Source organism: Eimeria maxima, genomic scaffold (assembly GCF_000499605.1).
Source record: "Eimeria maxima Weybridge genomic scaffold, Emw_scaff263, whole genome shotgun sequence".
Classification (NCBI taxonomy): Eukaryota; Apicomplexa; class Conoidasida; order Eucoccidiorida; family Eimeriidae; genus Eimeria; species Eimeria maxima.
In genome coordinates, this window is record NW_013565481.1 from 22,766 (window position 1) to 40,361 (window position 17,596).

General features: G+C 56.2%; 2 protein-coding genes across 2 annotated transcripts; both read right to left on the bottom strand.

Annotated features, from left to right (window-relative positions):
• Positions 1-37: 37 nt before the first annotated feature.
• On the bottom strand, positions 38-7,447 carry EMWEY_00025090 (hypothetical protein, conserved; the record flags this gene model as incomplete). Its single annotated transcript, XM_013481010.1, has 14 exons — positions 38-169; positions 447-617; positions 826-912; positions 1,171-1,356; positions 1,706-1,786; positions 1,931-2,172; positions 2,437-2,601; positions 2,841-2,895; positions 3,107-3,191; positions 3,542-4,842; positions 5,151-5,307; positions 5,519-5,668; positions 6,148-6,641; positions 7,016-7,447. 14 exons carry the CDS (start codon positions 7,445-7,447, stop codon positions 38-40), a joined length of 3,738 nt encoding a protein of 1,245 aa, XP_013336464.1.
• A 1,674-nt stretch (positions 7,448-9,121) lies between these two features.
• EMWEY_00025100 (bromodomain-containing protein, putative) lies at positions 9,122-17,165 on the bottom strand (the record flags this gene model as incomplete). The annotated part of the gene is made up of 15 exons (XM_013481011.1): positions 9,122-9,140; positions 9,324-9,673; positions 9,841-10,111; positions 10,316-10,681; positions 11,181-11,797; positions 11,909-13,385; positions 13,492-13,869; positions 13,961-14,058; positions 14,187-14,246; positions 14,354-14,491; positions 14,954-15,015; positions 15,463-15,994; positions 16,201-16,306; positions 16,671-16,750; positions 16,896-17,165. 15 exons carry the CDS (start codon positions 17,163-17,165, stop codon positions 9,122-9,124), a joined length of 4,824 nt encoding a protein of 1,607 aa, XP_013336465.1.
• Between the last annotated feature and the right edge of the window lie 431 nt (positions 17,166-17,596).

A 17,596-nucleotide genomic window follows, 5' to 3' on the forward strand; every position in this document is an offset into this window, starting at 1 on the left:
AGCAAGTTGCCCTACATGTGCCGGCTGCGGCAAGGGGCTACATTTCGATGGAGATGAAGGACATAATCTGCGGGACCTTCTCGGGGTAGTGCGCGTGGCTCTTGACGAGACCCGTCACGTCGACGTTCTCGACACCCGGCACAGATGTCACGGGGGCTAGGCCCGCCACCTGAAAACACACCGGCGCCGCACCTGAAAGGCGCCGCATGCATGCATGCATGCAGCCCAAAGCCCGCACAAGCACGCCCCACGCTGCGGGCTAAGCAGGCTACGCGGGGTGCCCAAGATCACAGGAAGGCCGCCCTGTCCTCTAACGGTGAGTCGCTGCTAGATTCCCCTTGGAGGTGCAGGGGCCAGCTAGCTCGCTAGGCTGTTACCGGACAGGTAGCAAGGTGGCCGAGGAAGGTAGTTCGCTGGCTGGCTGGTTAGCTGTGGAGGTTGCGTACCTGGAGTCTGAATTCCATCCATCGGTACAGAAAGGCGAGCAGCCAGTCTGTGCGGCAGTAGACATTCACCAACCTTCCTGAAGTCACCTGCCGCGCCTGTCGCCACTGCGCCGCGTTCATAGAAGCCGGTAGGCCCATTAAGACCACGTCATGTACGCAGTGGAACTTACGCTGCAAAGTACAACAGTAGCACGTGAACGGCGAACAGCAGAGGAAGTTGTAGAAGCAGGCAACAGCAGCTAATGCAGCGGCCACCGCTGGGACAGGCGCACAGCATCAACGCCGTGCAGTAACATCTGGAGCGAAATGGCAAGGGGCAGCATGACTGCTTTACCATTGTCACTGTGCACACATTTCAGCAGCATCACATGCTACTTACCTTCTTCCACAGCGCCTGCAAACAGTAGAATATAACACGCGCCCCCATACTATACCCCGCGAGCGTCACGGGTCTCTGTCCCACTGCCTGCACATCAATGAGCACTCCAGAAGTCCTGTGTGGGTCCTCAGCTGCACCTGGCAGCAGCAGTAATGGCAGCAATCGCTTTGCCACTGACAGCAGCACCAGCAGCAGCATCGGGCACAACAAGAAGCAGCAGCACCCCCGTGGATGGAAAATATTTAACGGCGGCAACAACAAACGCCAGCATCACACGAAACAGCAGCGAGTGCAGCAGGAACGACAGCAAATGCAACAGCAGCAGTAGCAGGCGGCGTTGCTGACAGCTTTGTCGGATACGGCGTCAGCCAGGATGTTGCCTGCCTGCTGCGCCCGTTCTCGGCAGAGCATCCACGTGTTGTCGAGGCCGGCGGCGTATTGAATAAGGGCAATGGGCCAGAAGAGGGCAAATGTGAGGCCTCCCAGGACAGTGTACTGCAGATAGAACTTTGAAGCGCTCACGGCAAAGTCCTGCACCCACAAAAAGAAACAGACACAGCAGCTGCAGGGACATCTTGAACAATAACGAACAACTGATGTCCAGCAAGAAGAAACGCAAAAAATAACAAAGATGCAACTCAGCCCCAGCATATACAAAAAGACGGCACACCACCCTCACACGTGGGAAAAAAAAAAGCCATCGGCTCGCCGACACAGGGAGGCATAAAACATTCAAATGAGGAGGAGCGCATGCACAGGGACAAACAGGGGAGCATAGGGGCACATAGGATACACATAAATGGAATGGGAGACAATCTTTACACAGAAGCGGCAGAGCAATGCAGAGGCAACCACGCGCCTGAGACACCATCTTGATGACCATTCCACCCAGCGCCTTCAACACGTGGGGCTCCCACTTCAGCGCATGCAAATCGCAGCGCGGGTTGGGGAAAGAGCAGACCTGAGTCGAACCAAACAGAGTCAACAGCACAGCAACAGCAACAGCACCTGCAGCAAGTGCGGGCAACCGCAACTATTGCCTGAACCCCAATACGCAGCTGTCATTGACCTCACACACTGGCGCAGCTGTAGATAATGCGCCCACAGTCACTACAATCGAAGTACCATCTACAGAAGCAGCTGCAGAACGAATTGGAGAAGCTCCTACAACAGTACTAACAGCTGCCGTAACACACACCCAGGGTAAGGTGACATCGTCGTCGTCCCTGAGATATCCGCTGACACCGATCCCAACTCGAAGGGAGGAAGGGCTGCGGCCGTTCAGCATCAGGAACTCAAATATCTTTATATTGGCAATACGTCGGCTGTATTTCCACCCTGTCAAGCCTAAACGCAGCAGCAGTAGCAGCAGTAACGGCAGCAAACTGATTCCTGCCCGTGTTCGACGCCATAAGTGGACACACGGCAGCAACAACGAAAACACACTCAGAAGCGGATACAGCAGGATGAGCTGCTGCAGGAAACGCTGCAACACCATGGCAGCTGCCACGCCAACAGCAGCAGCTGCGGCAGCAGATGCCGGTACCCAGCCAGTAGCAAATGCAGCGCCTTCAGCTGTAGCAGCACAAGGAATAGTCTCATTATGCTCACCAGCACCACCTGCCCCAAATATCGAGACGAGTGCGGCCATTCCCCCTGCCGAAGCCAGGAATGCTGAGAGGGGAAGTGAGCCAAGAGACGCCACAGCAGCAGCAATCCCCGGTGCAGCCAATCCAGCAGTCAGTGCAAGCAGCACTCCGCCGCCTACCGCAGCACCTGAACCATCATCATCAGCAGCAGCGCATGCATTCCAATGCAGTCAGAGACCAAGAGAGGTGCCTTAGACACAGCGCGCGGATATGCACCGGAACCCACGCCCGGTTACATCACCGGGGGCCAGGCCAGAGACAGAGAAGAATACAGGACTATGCAGAGACAAAAACACCACAGCGAGATAACATAGAAGTACAAAGGCGCACGAAAAACATTCACAGGAAGACCACCATGAGACCTACCGGCTATCTTGAGGCGCCTCCACGTCTTCTGCTTCGAGCCCTCCTTGGTATTTGCCTTTGGCACGCAACGTAAAGGCAAGAACGAGGGCGACTGTTGCATCTCTCATGCCGCTGCTGTGGCTACGCATGCGAAAGTGTCAGCAGCGACTCCACGGTGCTCCCACCTGTCAACTGCACGCCTGCCTGCAAGTTGCTGCCCCTGTTAGTTCTGGTGGTCCCACCGCTATTGCTGCTGTGTTTGTGCCGTTCGTGCAGCAGGTCCTCACCTGCAGTATTGACAAGAGGTCGGCCGCGAGGTTCTCTTCGATACGAATGAGGAGCAAAGGGTTGATGCGTAGTTCTGTTGCCAATCTGAAAGCAACAAGCACAGCACGACACAAATGAATGTCACACAAGCCCCAGCAGTGCAACTCTGCAGCAGCACCCATGAGACAGCGTGGAAGTCTGATGGAGAAACACGTAAAGAAACACCGTCTGCAACAGCAGCCACAACAACACAGCAGCTGGATCAGCAGAAACAGCAGCACCCGGGGGGGCACTGAAAAGAGCCTTTGAAGCAGTGCTCCAAACAACGCTGCAACAACTGGTGCCACAGTGCCAACACCAATTGTTCCCATGTATGGATACCAGCACCAGCATAGCACCATCAGCAAAGTCGCCTGAGCAACATCAGTTGGCGCAGGAGAGGCTCGTGTGCAAACCTGTCGAGGAGCATTTGTATCCTTGCATCGAATGTTCCATTTGTCACCAAGGCAGTCGTCAATTCCCTCAAGAACACCACGCGGTATGCCGGCGGTTCCGACGCCCACATGGACAATGATGAGGGAACAGCCCCTCCTTCAAACAAACCTCGTTCGTCGTCAGACGAGTTGCATGCCTCAGACGAGTCTCCTTGTCCGTGCTGCTGCTCCTGCACCTCATCCTCACCCTGTTGCTGCTGCTGTAGGGAGCCACGCGCATAGGAAGGCGCATCGGCGTCACTTTCATCTTCGTCTGTCACTTGCTGCTCACCAACGTGTGTGCAGCCGCCGCCCCTACGCAGCAGCTCCTGGCCCTGCTGCAGCTGCTTCTGCTGCAGCAACTGCTGCTCCGATGGAGACCCATCCTGCGGCTGTGTTTCCTGGTTCCGCTCCAGTTTTTGCTCTCGTGTTTTCTGCTGCTCCTGCTGGCCCTCCTCCCAGTTAGCTAATGGCTTTGCCGGGTCGTCGAACGTCTCCTGCGGTCTCTGGTGCTCCTGGTACACTGCTATAGCAGCAGTACCTTGCACTGTCGTCTGCGCAGGGCCTCTCAGTCCTCCACCATCCGCTCCCCCTGCAGTGCGTTGTTCGCCCCCGGGCTGTTGGCTGTTGCCAATTTCGCCTTCTACAGCCACCTCTGCAGCAGCGGCTGCAGCGTTGACTGCTCTGTGGCAGCAAGGCTCACCCTTGACCTCTGCATGGGTTTCCATGCAGCCATCCACTGCGGAGAAGTCCCCCTGCTGCTGCACTTGCGACTCGTCCAGCTGCTGCTGCTGTTCATTCATAATTCCCGGTTGTGTAGGTGGTGGCTGCAACAGCGCGCGCATTCTGGGATCTGTGTCCCCTACCGGTTGCTGATGCTCTATCTGCTGCTGTTCGTGTTGCCGCTGCTCAGGCGACGCCTCAGCAGCAGAGCCTCCAACCCCCAGGGTGGAGCCGCGCCTTGCATCCTCCCAGTTCGGGCCATGCGAGTACTCCGTGCTGCTACTGCTGCTGCTACTGCTTGTGGTGCTACCGGTGACACCGGTGTAGTGGCTCCCCTTCGTGATATTATTCCTACTTGTGTTGCTACTGCTACCGCTGCTACCGCTGCAGGGGGCGTCAGGAGCCTCTCGCAGGGCATCGTCAGCGGGGGACTCTGCCGAGCGGCTGGCCCTGAGGCGGAGCTGCACGCTGCGGAAGAGCTCATCTGTCTCTGCCTGCTTCTCTGCGAAGAACGCTTCCATCTTGTGAATGAGCGGGTCCAATGTAACGATGTCGCTTGCCTTGCAAACGAACCACAGCCGCAGCAAAACAGCATCCACAACTAATGGAACACCTTCCACTGCCACTGCTGGCGCGCACGAGAAACAGAGCAGACACGCCACGCTTAGCTGTTGCTTCCCGAGGCACGGAACCCCCAGACAACCCGAAAAGCAGGTACTGGCAAACCCGCAACTCAGAGAAGCAAATAACAGGGGCCCTAGCATCCGCTGCTGCCATGAAGACCGCCTACAGCAGCAGCACCAGCAACAGCGACAGGCGCAACTGCCACACTGGAAGCATCAGCGGCAAATGAAGCAGCAGCACCGACCCGAACTCCATCTTTCTGTAGCTGTTCCCGCCAAGCAATCGGCTTGCTGAGGCAGTTGGCGATATGCGCTCCCAAATGCAGCAAGTGAGGAGACGCTAGAGCATCCAGGAGACCCAAAGCCCATGTCGTTATTTCCCCCCGAAAGTCTTCATCACACCTGCAGCAGCAGCAGAGGCAGAGAAGGGGCACACTTAGGCAGGCGTCTACCTGGACGGAGACAGCGCCGCACACAGGGGAGAGCAGCACAACAACAAGACACGAAGACAGAAACGGCAGAGAGGCACATACAGAGGGTCAAAACTGCACAAGAGTTCTCAAGAGCAGTAGCTGCAGCAGTTGCCTTGCAGCACAGACATCGGATCACGTACTCTTCAATATGCCGCAAGCAGAGGCACACAAACACCCCAAAAAGAGCTTCTCTAAACGACGCAGGCAACGATGCCAAACGCTCGTGCTGAGGCGGCAGCAGCTGCAGAGACAACAGCTGACGTTCAGCATCCTCTCGCAAAGCGGCCATCCTGAACAAAATGCACATGAGCAACCACTAGAGTATTCATACGGCTGCTGCTGCTGCTGCTGCTGTTTATTTTTGCTGCTGCCTCTGCTGCTGTTTCTACCTTTGCTGGCATTGCTGCTGCCTTTGCTAATGCTGTTTGTTGCAATGCTGCTATTTCCGCCGTTGCTGTTGCGACTATTGCTGCTGCTGCTGGCACTAGCGTGTAATGACCCGTAAATGAGAAATTAATGAAATGGCTGAAAGCAACAGCGGATATGCTACTAAAGAGGAACAAGAAACCCACGACGCAAGTGCAGGCGCGCAGCAAGCGGCGGATTATGCCCGCGAGCCACATAGTGGGCATGGTGTCACAGAATCCGGCAACAGAAAACAAGACTTAATGTAACAAATGGGAAGGAGCACCATGCATGTTACAAGCAGAACAAATATATTCGATTTAGACGTGGTAGTCACAACATGTGCAGCCGGAGGGAAGCTCACTCTGCACGGCGCTTGTTGAGGTCTGCCTCCGCCTGGAAACGGATCGAGGCTGCAATCCGCTCACACGTCTGCTCCTCGGACTCGCCCTCATGCTGCTGCTGCGGCTGCTGCTGTTGGCGTTGCTGATCTTGGTTGGCTATGCTCCGCGAGGCTGCTTCCTTTGCTGTTCCTTCATCATCTGATGTCTCCCCATGCAGCTGCCCAGAACGAACTTCTCGGAGGCTAGTGGAGCCATCTGACGTCCCCCACCTCCCAGAGGCAGCAGCAGTAGCACTAGCTGGAGCAACGTTCACGTCGACGTGCAGAGGATGCAGCCCGGCTGGTGTAACGGACTTTACGGCTCCGCTGATCTGCAGCTGCTGCTTCAGCTGCTGCTGCTCCCTGGCGTGGGCTCGCATTTCTGCAGCAATGGAAGCCGCCTGTTCTGGGCTGAGGTCTTCCATTGTGGTGAGGCCCGCAGCAAGCAGCTCCTCTTCCGCCTTGGAGAGAGATACCTGAGAATACATACAACTGGGCGACGCCAAAAGCGTTCTACACAGACCCTCATTGCTGCTTGTTCTGCTGTTGCTGCTTCAGCTATTGTTGCAGTTGCCAGGTACGCTGGGGCTGAGGGGCAGCGGACAGGAGCTACGGCCAAAACTGCTGACAACAGGTGTTGCAACAGCAGCAAGTGAAGCAAAACAGCAGCAGCAACTGCAGCACCGGCAAGGGCAGCAACAGCTGAAGGAAACAGCAGGAACTACAGCAATACCACCAGCAGGGCCACTGACGCCATTCCCCGCATCAATCATCTCCAGGTTCGGCTGCAGGCCTAGGAGCAGAACCTGCAGTAGCCGCTTCAGCAGCGGCAATCCTCGGGTTGTCTAACCTGTCTCCACCTCCCAGATGCGTGTGCAGTCGGGTGTTGGGCATCTGAGGCCGCGCGCGAGAAGAGGGAAAGGGCCCCTGAGGAGAGTTGCTTGGGTCTGATGGTGTCATCAAAGGTGTGCTGTCGCACCAGCTCCTGTTGCTGCAGATCTCGAAGCAGAGGACACTTAGGGTCACCGGAAAGAGGCGTCAACAACGCCTGCTGCTGACGCCGGTCGCGTAGCAGTATCTCTCTGTTGCATTTCTCTGGCATTGCTGCTTCTTCTCCGGTTTCTGTTGGTGATACTGCCGAAGGAGAAGCCTCTGACGCGGGACCATGACGCTCGCCAGGTGAACGGCCACAAGCAAGTTCTCCAGCAGATGAAACGTGCTGCAGCGGCCTTTCCTGAGGCGGCTCTGGCTGCTGCTGTCTCTGCTTATCCCTCCGCTCCATAGTATATCTCCTCTGGTGACGCGATGGTCGCAGGTGCAATTGCGGCTGTAGTGTAAATAGCAACAACTATATGGCCCTCCTCACGGAGGCAGCGCTGATGTCTGGCTTCCTTGCTACTGCAATGCTGTGCTTCCAAGTGTGCGTAGGCGTTGTCGGTGACGCTACTGCTTCTGCTCTGCGGAGTATCAGCTGGCATTTAATATTCCCAGTTGACCCTGGCAAAAATGTAGACATCTCAGTGGCGATCCACCCTTCCCTAAGCAGCAGCTCTTCCGACTTCCCTGCAGCAGCGCCGCCGCACCACCAGTTTTAATGGGCTCCTCTCAATCGAATAGAGACAGTTCAAGCAGAAACGTAGTTACAGCGAATTACGGGTGCTGCTGTAGCTGTAAATCTGTTAAGCGCAGCGGTAGCGCTGCGCTCAGGAGGGGTCTAGAAGCTGCAGCGCAGCAGCGGCGAGTATTACACACTGTCTCTTGATCAAGCAGCGGAGCCCAACGAAACCCTTTTCTCAGGGGCTTGTCAAAAAATGAAGTATACCAAAGACATATCCAAGCGACGAGCTGAAACCCGCTGCCGTCGCCGGAAAGCAGCAGGCGGCGGCCGCTGGGGGGCCCCAAGCAACGAGCACTGCTTCACAACAACCCAAGTTCGTCTTCCACTGAACTTATTGAGTGCCATTCCACCTTTTGTAGCAATTAACAGAACTGGGGTAACTGCTAGAACATTCTGGGTCTTCCTAACGTCCCTCTCCCCCGAAACCCAACGATAAAGTCAGCGGCTCGCCGGAAGCAGCGAGTAGCGGTAGCTGCTGTGGCAACTATCACAGCAACACTATCATTCGTATCAGCAGCAGAAAACGTGCTTGGCGCAGTGACATGCCGTTGCTGCTGGCCTCAAGCAGCAGCAATTCAGCGACCAAAAGTCTTGCATTTTGCTTCATTGATAGTGTCCCATAGAGATGGCGCTATGTCTAGATGTTATGCATGCAGTCACACACGTCGAAGAGCATGAGGGTGTGCTTGTGGCTAGACTTTACGATGCTCTGGACGCTATGCACACGTCCGTACGCCCGTGCTTGCAAGTACACAAACTTCTGCCCCAGCACTCACAATTCAGGGGAGTGACTGCTTAGTGCAGCTGCGAAGTAGGTCGAGATGTCTGCAGCTTCATCAACAGTTCCTCCGTTACTGTGCTTCCTTGCTGCTTACCAAGCAGAACATCTAGGGTTCGGTTGCATGCGCACCGTTGGGAGACTGCAGAGAGCGCATTGCTCCGCTTGCAGGGGATTTGACTGCGGTAGCCTTTACTGCAAACTGCAGGCAGGGTCATGCCCTTGTAGTAAATGAAAATGCAAAGGGGGGCTGTTGGTGGTGGCACTGCGGACTGTGCCTAGCAGTCCCGCACCTTTGGTGTGGACGCGTGTACGCAGAATAAGGCGAACACAGCAGTCTCTGTGCTTCTGGGCATACTTCTGCCGACAATGTCTCCGCCCCGAGAGGCAGAACTTAGCATTCATTCTGGAACTCAATTTAGCAAACCCTTGGCCCAAGGCAAAACTGTCCTGCTTCATCAACCAATGCGGGGTTGGTTCCGTTACCGACCCTGGTGCGAACGAGCTGCAGGGCTTCGAGTGTGCGTAGGCTGCTTGCGTTAGGGAGCCCAGAACCTATCCTACCTCATTGGAAGGCTTCTAACAAAACAATAAACACACAATAGCAGTTCACTGCAGCTGGAGTGGCCATGTACTGCAGCTGGAAGTCCGCCGAAATCAGTGGGAGGCTTCCGACCTCACCCCAAGCAGAGTGCCGCCTGCAGAGGCTCAACAGCGGGTTGAACTACAGCATTAGCTAGAAAGCAACAGCAGCAACAGCACCCGCTGCTACTTGTGTCCGTCTCCCCACAGTCAAAGTCGCCCGAAGCCCTCTTCTTGCGGTTCGCCGTCTGTGAGGGCACCTCGGTTTTCAACTGCAACGGGAGCTCTACCTTACTGCTGCGGAGTCCATCAGCGGCACGGTATACAGCAGCCGCACTCTCACCCGCACTAGGGGGCGCGCTGCTGCTACAAGCATGAGGCTTTGAAAGGGTCACCAGGCCTAAGGGTTCCGAGTGCAGCAACACAACATCCAATGCTGGAAGCCGCAGTATGCGATGTCGCTGTTGCTTCTGTTGCTGCACTGGCAGCAACAGCTCCGACGGCAGCGCAGCAGCCCACATGTTCAAATCCTACAGCAAAGTGCCACCAAACAGCGGAGATGCAACGAAAAATGCATATGCATATGTAACAATCCTTACGCCGGGGAATTGCACCACCAGCAGCAGCCACAGCGGTTTTCTACAGCAGCAGCTGCGGTCGCTGCTGATCGTTCCGATCGTTCCCGCCATCAACCTACCTCAATGAAACGGAGCCCGTCAGACAAACACTCTTCGTTCGTGCAGGCAAGGCGATTGCAGCCGCTGCCACAGCTGCTGCCAAGTGCATCTCCTGAACCCCCGGATGCAGCAGCACGCAACACCACCTGCAGCAACCCTCCGCCAAACGCCTCTCCAAACGGCTTCTGTGTGGCTGAGCCCCACAGTTCACCAAGCAAACAGCCGTCCGCTATCCCCCCTCGCCGTTGCTTCTTCTGCTGCGCCTCTTCCAGGAGACGCCTCGGAAGGTTCCTGCAATAGACACACATCAACACCAACACAAGCAACAGGAGCGGCGGTCGCGTGACGACGGATGTAAGGATGCACCGGGCCGATCCACGAAGAGGGGTGTCCCCTAACGGTGTACGAGCCCTTGCAACAAAGTCAAATGAGCAGGGCCGGCTGCCCCCGGGGTGTACGAACACCTCCCCTGAAGCCAACAACTCTATGGCTCACCTAATTGCTTGACGCTCGACACTGAAGACAGACCGCCCAGCCAACAAAGAACCTCGGTTCTCCTGCCCCTTCTGCGGTCGTGCGTAACACCAGCAGCTGCGCTTGGCCACAGCAACGCCCGCAGAACCACTAGCAGATGCAGCGCCAGGCGCAGTAGCGGCAGCAGGACGATGACTCAGACCGCCTAAGGTAAGGGCGTTTTCATCCCCTCCTTCTGCAGTAGCTGCTGCTGCTAGCTGTAAGTATGAAGAAACCAGGTACTCTCCCTTGAGTGCCAGTGCCGCAGCTGCCGCATCAGCTCCCTGAAGCTTCAAGTGCAGCAGCAGCGGCGCCGCACCAGCAGCATTGGCAGCAGTGGTACCGAGCCTGACACAACGCAGCACCGAGACGGAGACCGGGCAGCTGCAGTCTGCTGTGTCTCCTAAAATCGTCGTCAGAGGCCCTACTGGCTGAATGCGGGCAGTTTGCCGATGCAGCCACACCTCGCAATCGGCGCAACCGCTGCTGCTGCGGCTGCTGCAATTGTTGTTGATGTTGCTGCCGCGGATGCTACTGCAGGTGCGCCGAGTGCTGCAACAGCGAGACAGTGCATGGGAGACGAAGCCGCACTGCTGCAATCTGCAGAAACAGAAAAAAGTGAAAAACCTGTTTTGTAACAAGAAATATGGGGTTTCGCTCACAGCTGGTGCAAATGCTGCTGTAACTGGACGGTGCGGCTGGATAATACGCCTATTATATTTACTTATTTTATCGGCAGCTAATAAAAACGTTGATCCACGCTGCAGTAACAGCACGAACAAAAGCACACTGGCAGCGCCAGAAGCAGCCTAGCACCAACAGCGGCAGCCTAACAGCAAAGTCCTACCCGGCGTGAACCTTGAGTATATCTACATCCTCCGGCAGCAGACTGACACGGGATGGCAGCCTCAGCAGATGCGCGGTGCTGGTGCTTTGAACTGCTGCCGCCTGTGCTGCTTCTGCTGCAAGAGTCATTTTCGTCTGCGTTGCGTCCCGCGCTGTAACAGGTGTTGCAGGCAATGGGGGTTTTGCTTCTGCTGTTGTTGCTGCAATCTCCCCTTCATTATCCACGCACATTGCCCCCAGAGTCCCCTCTGTCTCTGGATCCTCATCTCCAACAAAAAATACATTGCGAGGCACGGCCTTGTTCGATAATGGTGTTGAACGCCTGCTAGTACAGCTACTCCGCAGCCTCAAAGACAGCTTGGATCTCTGCTCTCTGCTGCTGCTGGTCTTCTCGGCAACATCAGACACTGCTGCCTCTGGAGGTGGCGCTTCTTCTGTTGCTCTCTCAATCTCGGCAGAAGCTGCCACAGAGTCTCCTTGTGTCGTTTCTCTCTTCACGCTGCGATCAGATGCACTGGCGGATCCTGTCGGTTCTGCTGCTGTGGCTTCAGTGGTGCCAGCAGCAGCACAAACACCAACTGCAGCTTTGGGACCACAGGATGTACTCGGAAGACGGCTCTGCGAACAAACAAAAATGCGCTACTGGGAAGGGACACTGCAAGAGTGGCACGTAAGTGCTGATATTGTTGATGCGGCTGCCGCTGCTGCAGTGGTTACGGGAACGCTTACGGCATAGCCTTCGGGGATAGGGCCGTTGCCTCTGCCCCTCCAAGGCAGCAACAGGAGCCTAGGAGGTGGTCCCTTCTTCCGCGTCGATTCCAATAATATACGAAGCTTCGGTGGAAGCAAGTCCTCTCTTGACTGCTGCGTTTGCAGGTGTAGAAGCTGATGCTGCTGCTGGATGTCGTAGAAGGCTGTAGAATGTTGCGTTTGTAGGGTTCCAGCGATCACCTCATCGCCAGGTGGTGGTAACGATGAGCCTTCCACACAAGCACGGCCTCTCACACCTCCTGTGGCTGTGGCTGCTGCTGGTGGTGCTGCTACAGCAGCAGCAGCAGCTGGGCCAGCAGACAGCTGCGACGGGGTTGGCCCTGCCAGCCACGTTGCAGATGCCTCAGCAGTGGTGCCGGCCGCTGGCGGCAAACTGATTAGAGTTGCATCAGTAGCAGACACCGGCGCAGCAACAGGCACAGCGGAAGCAGCCGCAGGAACCGGAGTAGCAATGGGACGGGCAGGTACTTCCTTGACCCCCATGGCTTTCAGAATCTCGGCTGGGGGAGCCTCAATTATGTCACAGAGCCGAGGGGAATCTCCTAGGGAAGTGTTGGGTAAGAGGGAGCTCCCCGCTGCGTCTGCTGCTAGAGTCGCTGCTACTGCCGCTGCTTGTTGAGGTGAGACAGAAACAGGAAAAGGGGGTGCATCGGTTACGGCAGCAGGCACCACAACAGCCCCGCGAAGACCGGCTGGATAATCCACCTGTGGGCACCCTGGTGGAGCTGCTGCAAAGGCTGCAGGCGCTGCTGGTGATGGTGTCGCTTCTTCTACTCCTGCTGCAGCATGGTATCCCGGAACAGCACCAGAGTCGGCCTGGTCTTGAGTCTCTAACAGACCACTGCTGGGTAACTGGACGCCTGCAGACGCCTCCTGCGGCAGCTGCACATTCTGTGCCTCCTGTTTCTGCAGCTGCTGCTGGGTTCGCTGCATATGTTTTTGGTGCTTTTGCTTTTTGTTCTTGTGTTTTCTGCCCTCCGCTGCTCCAGTGACATCCCCAGCTGCAGCCGCTGCATCTCCATGCTGCTGTTGCTCGACTGCAGTGTCGTTGCCAGCGGTAGCTCCAGCAACCAACCCCGTAGAAGCAGCAGCGTCAGTGTGCTCAGCAACTGGATCGATGGCTTGCAGCAGCTGCTCCTGCTGTTGCTGATGCTGCTGAAGATCACTTGATCCAGGAACCCCTAAGTTGGCAGGGCTCTCGCAGTGAACAGGGCCTTCGCCTGCTGCCGATACACGAGCCAGTGCCTGCTCTTTCTCCTGCATCTCCAGCTGCTGTTGCTGCAGCTGCAAATGTTCATGCTGGAGCAGTTGTTGCTGCTGCTGCAGCTGTTGAAGCTGCTGCTGCAATGTTTCCTGCGTCGTGGCCGCCCTATCTAAGGAGCTGTTGCTTGCATCTTCCAGTGCGTCCTCGCCAAGCAGGTCAACGACTAGGGCCCTGCAGCATTACAAACGTCAAAGACACCAACCCAACAATATGTGCAGCACCACGTACCGACCTTCAATAGCAGACAATCTCTAGCGCCCCATGCAAATGCACACACCTGTACTTGGGATCCTTGGCGGCAGCAGCTGCGCTTGCTGCCACCGCCGAGGGGTCCTGAGCCTTATCGGGGCAACGTTGGTTGTGCTGCGCTGGCGGGTGCTGCAACTGGGGGTGCTGCAGTGGGGCATGACAGATGTCTGTTTGCTGCTGCAGTTGCTGAGGTGGCGCCGCGAAAGGCAACACTGGATGGGAATGCCGCCGCTCCAGAAGCTCGGCGCGAGCGGCAGCCAGTCCTGCAGCAACAGCGGGTTCTGACTCTACTGCTGCTGCAGCGTTGGCTGCTTCAGCATTCTCCAGCACGGGAGGCGGCGCTGCCGCTGCTGCTGCGTTATGCTGCGCAAAAGCGCGCCAGATGCGCACTACCCAGCGACGCCACCTGCAGAAGCGTATGCAGCCTCAGTGTTCCTGTAGTGCAGTGTCAACAGGTGGACATAATTGGGAATGACGGCCAAACGTCCGTGCCTTACCTTTCTACGAACTTGTCTCGGCTCTTCTCTGCCACGCGATGCAACCAGCCGCACTGCTGGTCGTTGGGGGGATTAAAAGCCATGCAGTTTGAATACACCTGAAACAGGATGAACAACAGCGGCAACGCCAGGAGCTACATGGACATCCCGCTGTTGCAACAGCGGCTTATACCTTGCTCTGTTTTTTCTCAGCACACGTTCCACTAGAGCAGCTGCTGCAGCTCACCAGAAACATGTCCTCGAAGAACTCCAAAGGGTGGTGGTAATCCCTGGCAGTAAGCTTAGTCTGCGAAACGTGTGCAAACACAAGCATAAGGGCACGTTTCCAGCCAGACTGCCTCAGCAAAGATTAAGAACATAGATGCTGCAGCCGTTGTCACAAGCGTAACATACCCAGATGGTGCCGTAATCCATGGGTCTTGCAATCACCGACTTGTAAGAAGTCTTCACGGCATCCGGCAGCTCTGGGCTGTCCAAGACTGGCGTGAGAAAAAGGTAGGCGTAGCGATCCCCCTTCAGGGGTCTGAGGATCTGCATAGATTCCGCAGAAGCAGCAGCGTAAAAAAGAAACGAAAATGACAAGCACTCACAGCTGCAGCGGATCCGGCGAGGAGGCGCCGAAGTCACCGGGAGCCCCACTCAAGGGGCGCGATATACAACAACGGCCGAGAACCGGCATGGAGCGACATCGAAACAAAATATGCGTTGGCAGCAGACAGGTCAATGGAAGAATAACAGAGACCAGTGTAGCATACAAACAGTAATCATTCTTCAGCCCCTGACCAAATGCAGGCGTGAAACATAAAATCCCCCGAAGCGCCAGGAGTAACTGCCGTGGACCAGACACCAGACACCACTCGCTGCTCCTCTTCAGAAGCAACTCCTCGTCCAGGGGACAGCAACAGACTAGTAATAGCAAATTAGCAGTAATTGGCAGCAGCAGGTTGGGAAAAGCAGGACGGGCAGACGCTGCAGCAGTACTGCGAGACGTACGTTGTCTCGGCAATAAATGTACCAACTCTTCCCCGCCAGGCAGTTCTCAATATCCAGCATGCCTGCAGCACCCACTCAACACCAACAGCAGAAACAACAGCAGCTGTTGTAGCGGTGCAGTGGCAATCACAGTGCACGGAACGCTTACGACATCGGCCATGCCATAGCAGGTCGAACCCCTAGCAGGCCTAAACCCGTGCAAGCATAAACCTCACTGCACCCAAGCTGTAGCAAGCTGCAACCTTAAAAATGATAAAGCAACCTAATCTAAACCCCAAAATAGACGGCAAACTCAAACCCCTGAAAGCTCGTACCCCAGCAATTGTATACTCCCACTAGTTTGCATACAAGATAACCTGAGCACGGGAGGCATATGCCCTCATAAACTTCGCCTCTAGAAAACCTAGGCACTGGTGAACGCCACATCTGCCCCACTGAACGACTGCCCTCGTCAACTCCAAAATCATGGGGCCTTTGTGTGCCATCGCTCTAACGGAGGCCATACTTACCCTGCCCCAAAAAACTGCCCCCTTCTCCCTGCCAGTTCGCCTGCGACGGGGCCCTCTGACTGCCAGATGCTCCAGGGGTGAGAGGGATACTGGGAGGGGAAACACCAGCGAGTCCTGAGGTGGATGTCTGCTGCAACGTCGATTCAGAGGCATTTTCGCTGGTAGCTACAACCCCTTCAACCCTTTCTGAGACGGCGGCTTCTCTTGCTGGTAGAGCTGTTGCTACTTCCTCTCTTACTCCACTCGAGCCGCTATATACGAGCCCGTTCACACAAGGCAACCCAGGAGAGGCCCCCAGAGCATTTCTGCCTGCACTATCATAGCTTTGGGGGGGCGTATTGTGATCAGCTGCTGCTGAACGGCCCACAGCGGAAGGGGCTGCTGCTGCGGGGCCTGCAGCAGCTGCTGACACCGTATTCTCAGAAGCGGATGCACCTCCAGACGCAGCCCGCTTCGAGGCACCTCCGCCCTTCTGCCGCGCCCCTGCCTTCTGTTTTCCATGCGAGAATTGCTGCTCAAGTGCAGCCCAGGCCTGTGAAGAAACCCCAAGGCAGCAGCAACCACAGCACGTCTGCCTCATCGGAACTCTCCTGAGCCGTTCCTAAGACCATCGCCGCTGTACCAGGATATGGAGGAGAGACCACCCTCCACCAACAACATCAACAACACCAACGCCGGCAACAACAGCAACAGTAGCCCCACGGGCAGCAACAACAGCAGCCCCAGCAACGGAGCTACCTTCGAGTCTTTGCATGCCTTCTTGAGATCCTCAAGGCTGCGTGCTTCCGCCTCCGCACAAAGCCGCAACACAAACTGTCCTGCGGGTGTAGCCTCGTCGTTGAATCTGCACACTCGCGTACCATAAACCCTAAACATTAAACCGGAATCTCTCATACCCAAACCCTGACACAATGTAAGGAACGAAAACATCCCAAGCCCTCATGAATGCTGCTGCTACTCCTCTTGCTGCTGTTGCCCGTCTCTGCCTGGAACGGATTCTCACTGCAACAGCAGCGACTACAGCTAATATTAGGCTTCGGCTAAAGATCCGCCCGCGTCACGAATGCTACAACCCCTAAAGGCTACGCTGGTCGTGCGGCTTGTCGTTTCATGCTATCTATTCCCACTGCAACTGCGACTAAGGGCAAGTGTCTGCAACGACATCAGCTTATCCTGCTGCTGTTAAGTGCATTGTTGCAGCGACCGACGTGCGGCAGTTGCGGAAGATGAGCAGCAAGTCACAGACGAATGCCTCCTCGCTCCTGTATTCGTCCCTCTCCAGCTTGGCCTGCATACCCAAGCCACTCTAGAACACCCTTTGCGCTGCACAGTAGACCCTAAGCCCCTGCTTGCATCTTATCCCTTAGCTATGTGTATATGTGTTTGTCTGGATGTGAAGAAGGGCTATTGGGTTTCGGGGCAACTTTGGGTACCTCCATGGTGCGCAGGTCCATAGGGTTTTTGATCACATCGTAGTAGGTGGGGCATTCCATCTGTTCTACATCGACAGGCTCGAGGAAAAGCCGAAAACTCTTAACGCGGCGCCAGCCGTCCAGCAACCCTGCCAGCTTCCGCTTCACATGCCGCGCAAGAGGCCCCCCGCCGCCCCCACTAGGGGCGCCCTTATGGGGATCCGATCCTCCACTCGATCCAATACTTGGGGATACGGGGCCGACAGGCAATGAAGCTCCCGGCAAATGCATCGTCAACACGCTGCGCGCGCTGTAAGCTGCCTCCTGGCCTCATGAGTGTGCCAGCTAGGTGGGCGGCTGCTGTTGTTATGTGGGCAGCTGCTACAAAGCAGAAATCCTGCAGATATACTTGGCCACCCCAGATTAAGATGCAGTCTCCGGCTGAGGCAAAGCGCATGTCGGCCAAGGCCACTGGCCTCGCCTATCACAGCAGCCAGCAGGGAAAAGCAGGCAGGTGGCTTCTCCAGAAACCTTCAAAATAGCTTCCAAGGCAAAGGTGGAACAGCAAGGGAAGCAGACGTTGCACCTAGAGAAGCCCCTTGGTTCCTCCTGTGAGCAAGGATTCTTAACGACCCTCCGCTGCCCTGCCGTTGGCAGCAGCAACGGCACCTGCTGAAGCCGCCGCCGCAGGAGCCTAGAGCAAAGACTTCTGAAGCTACCAA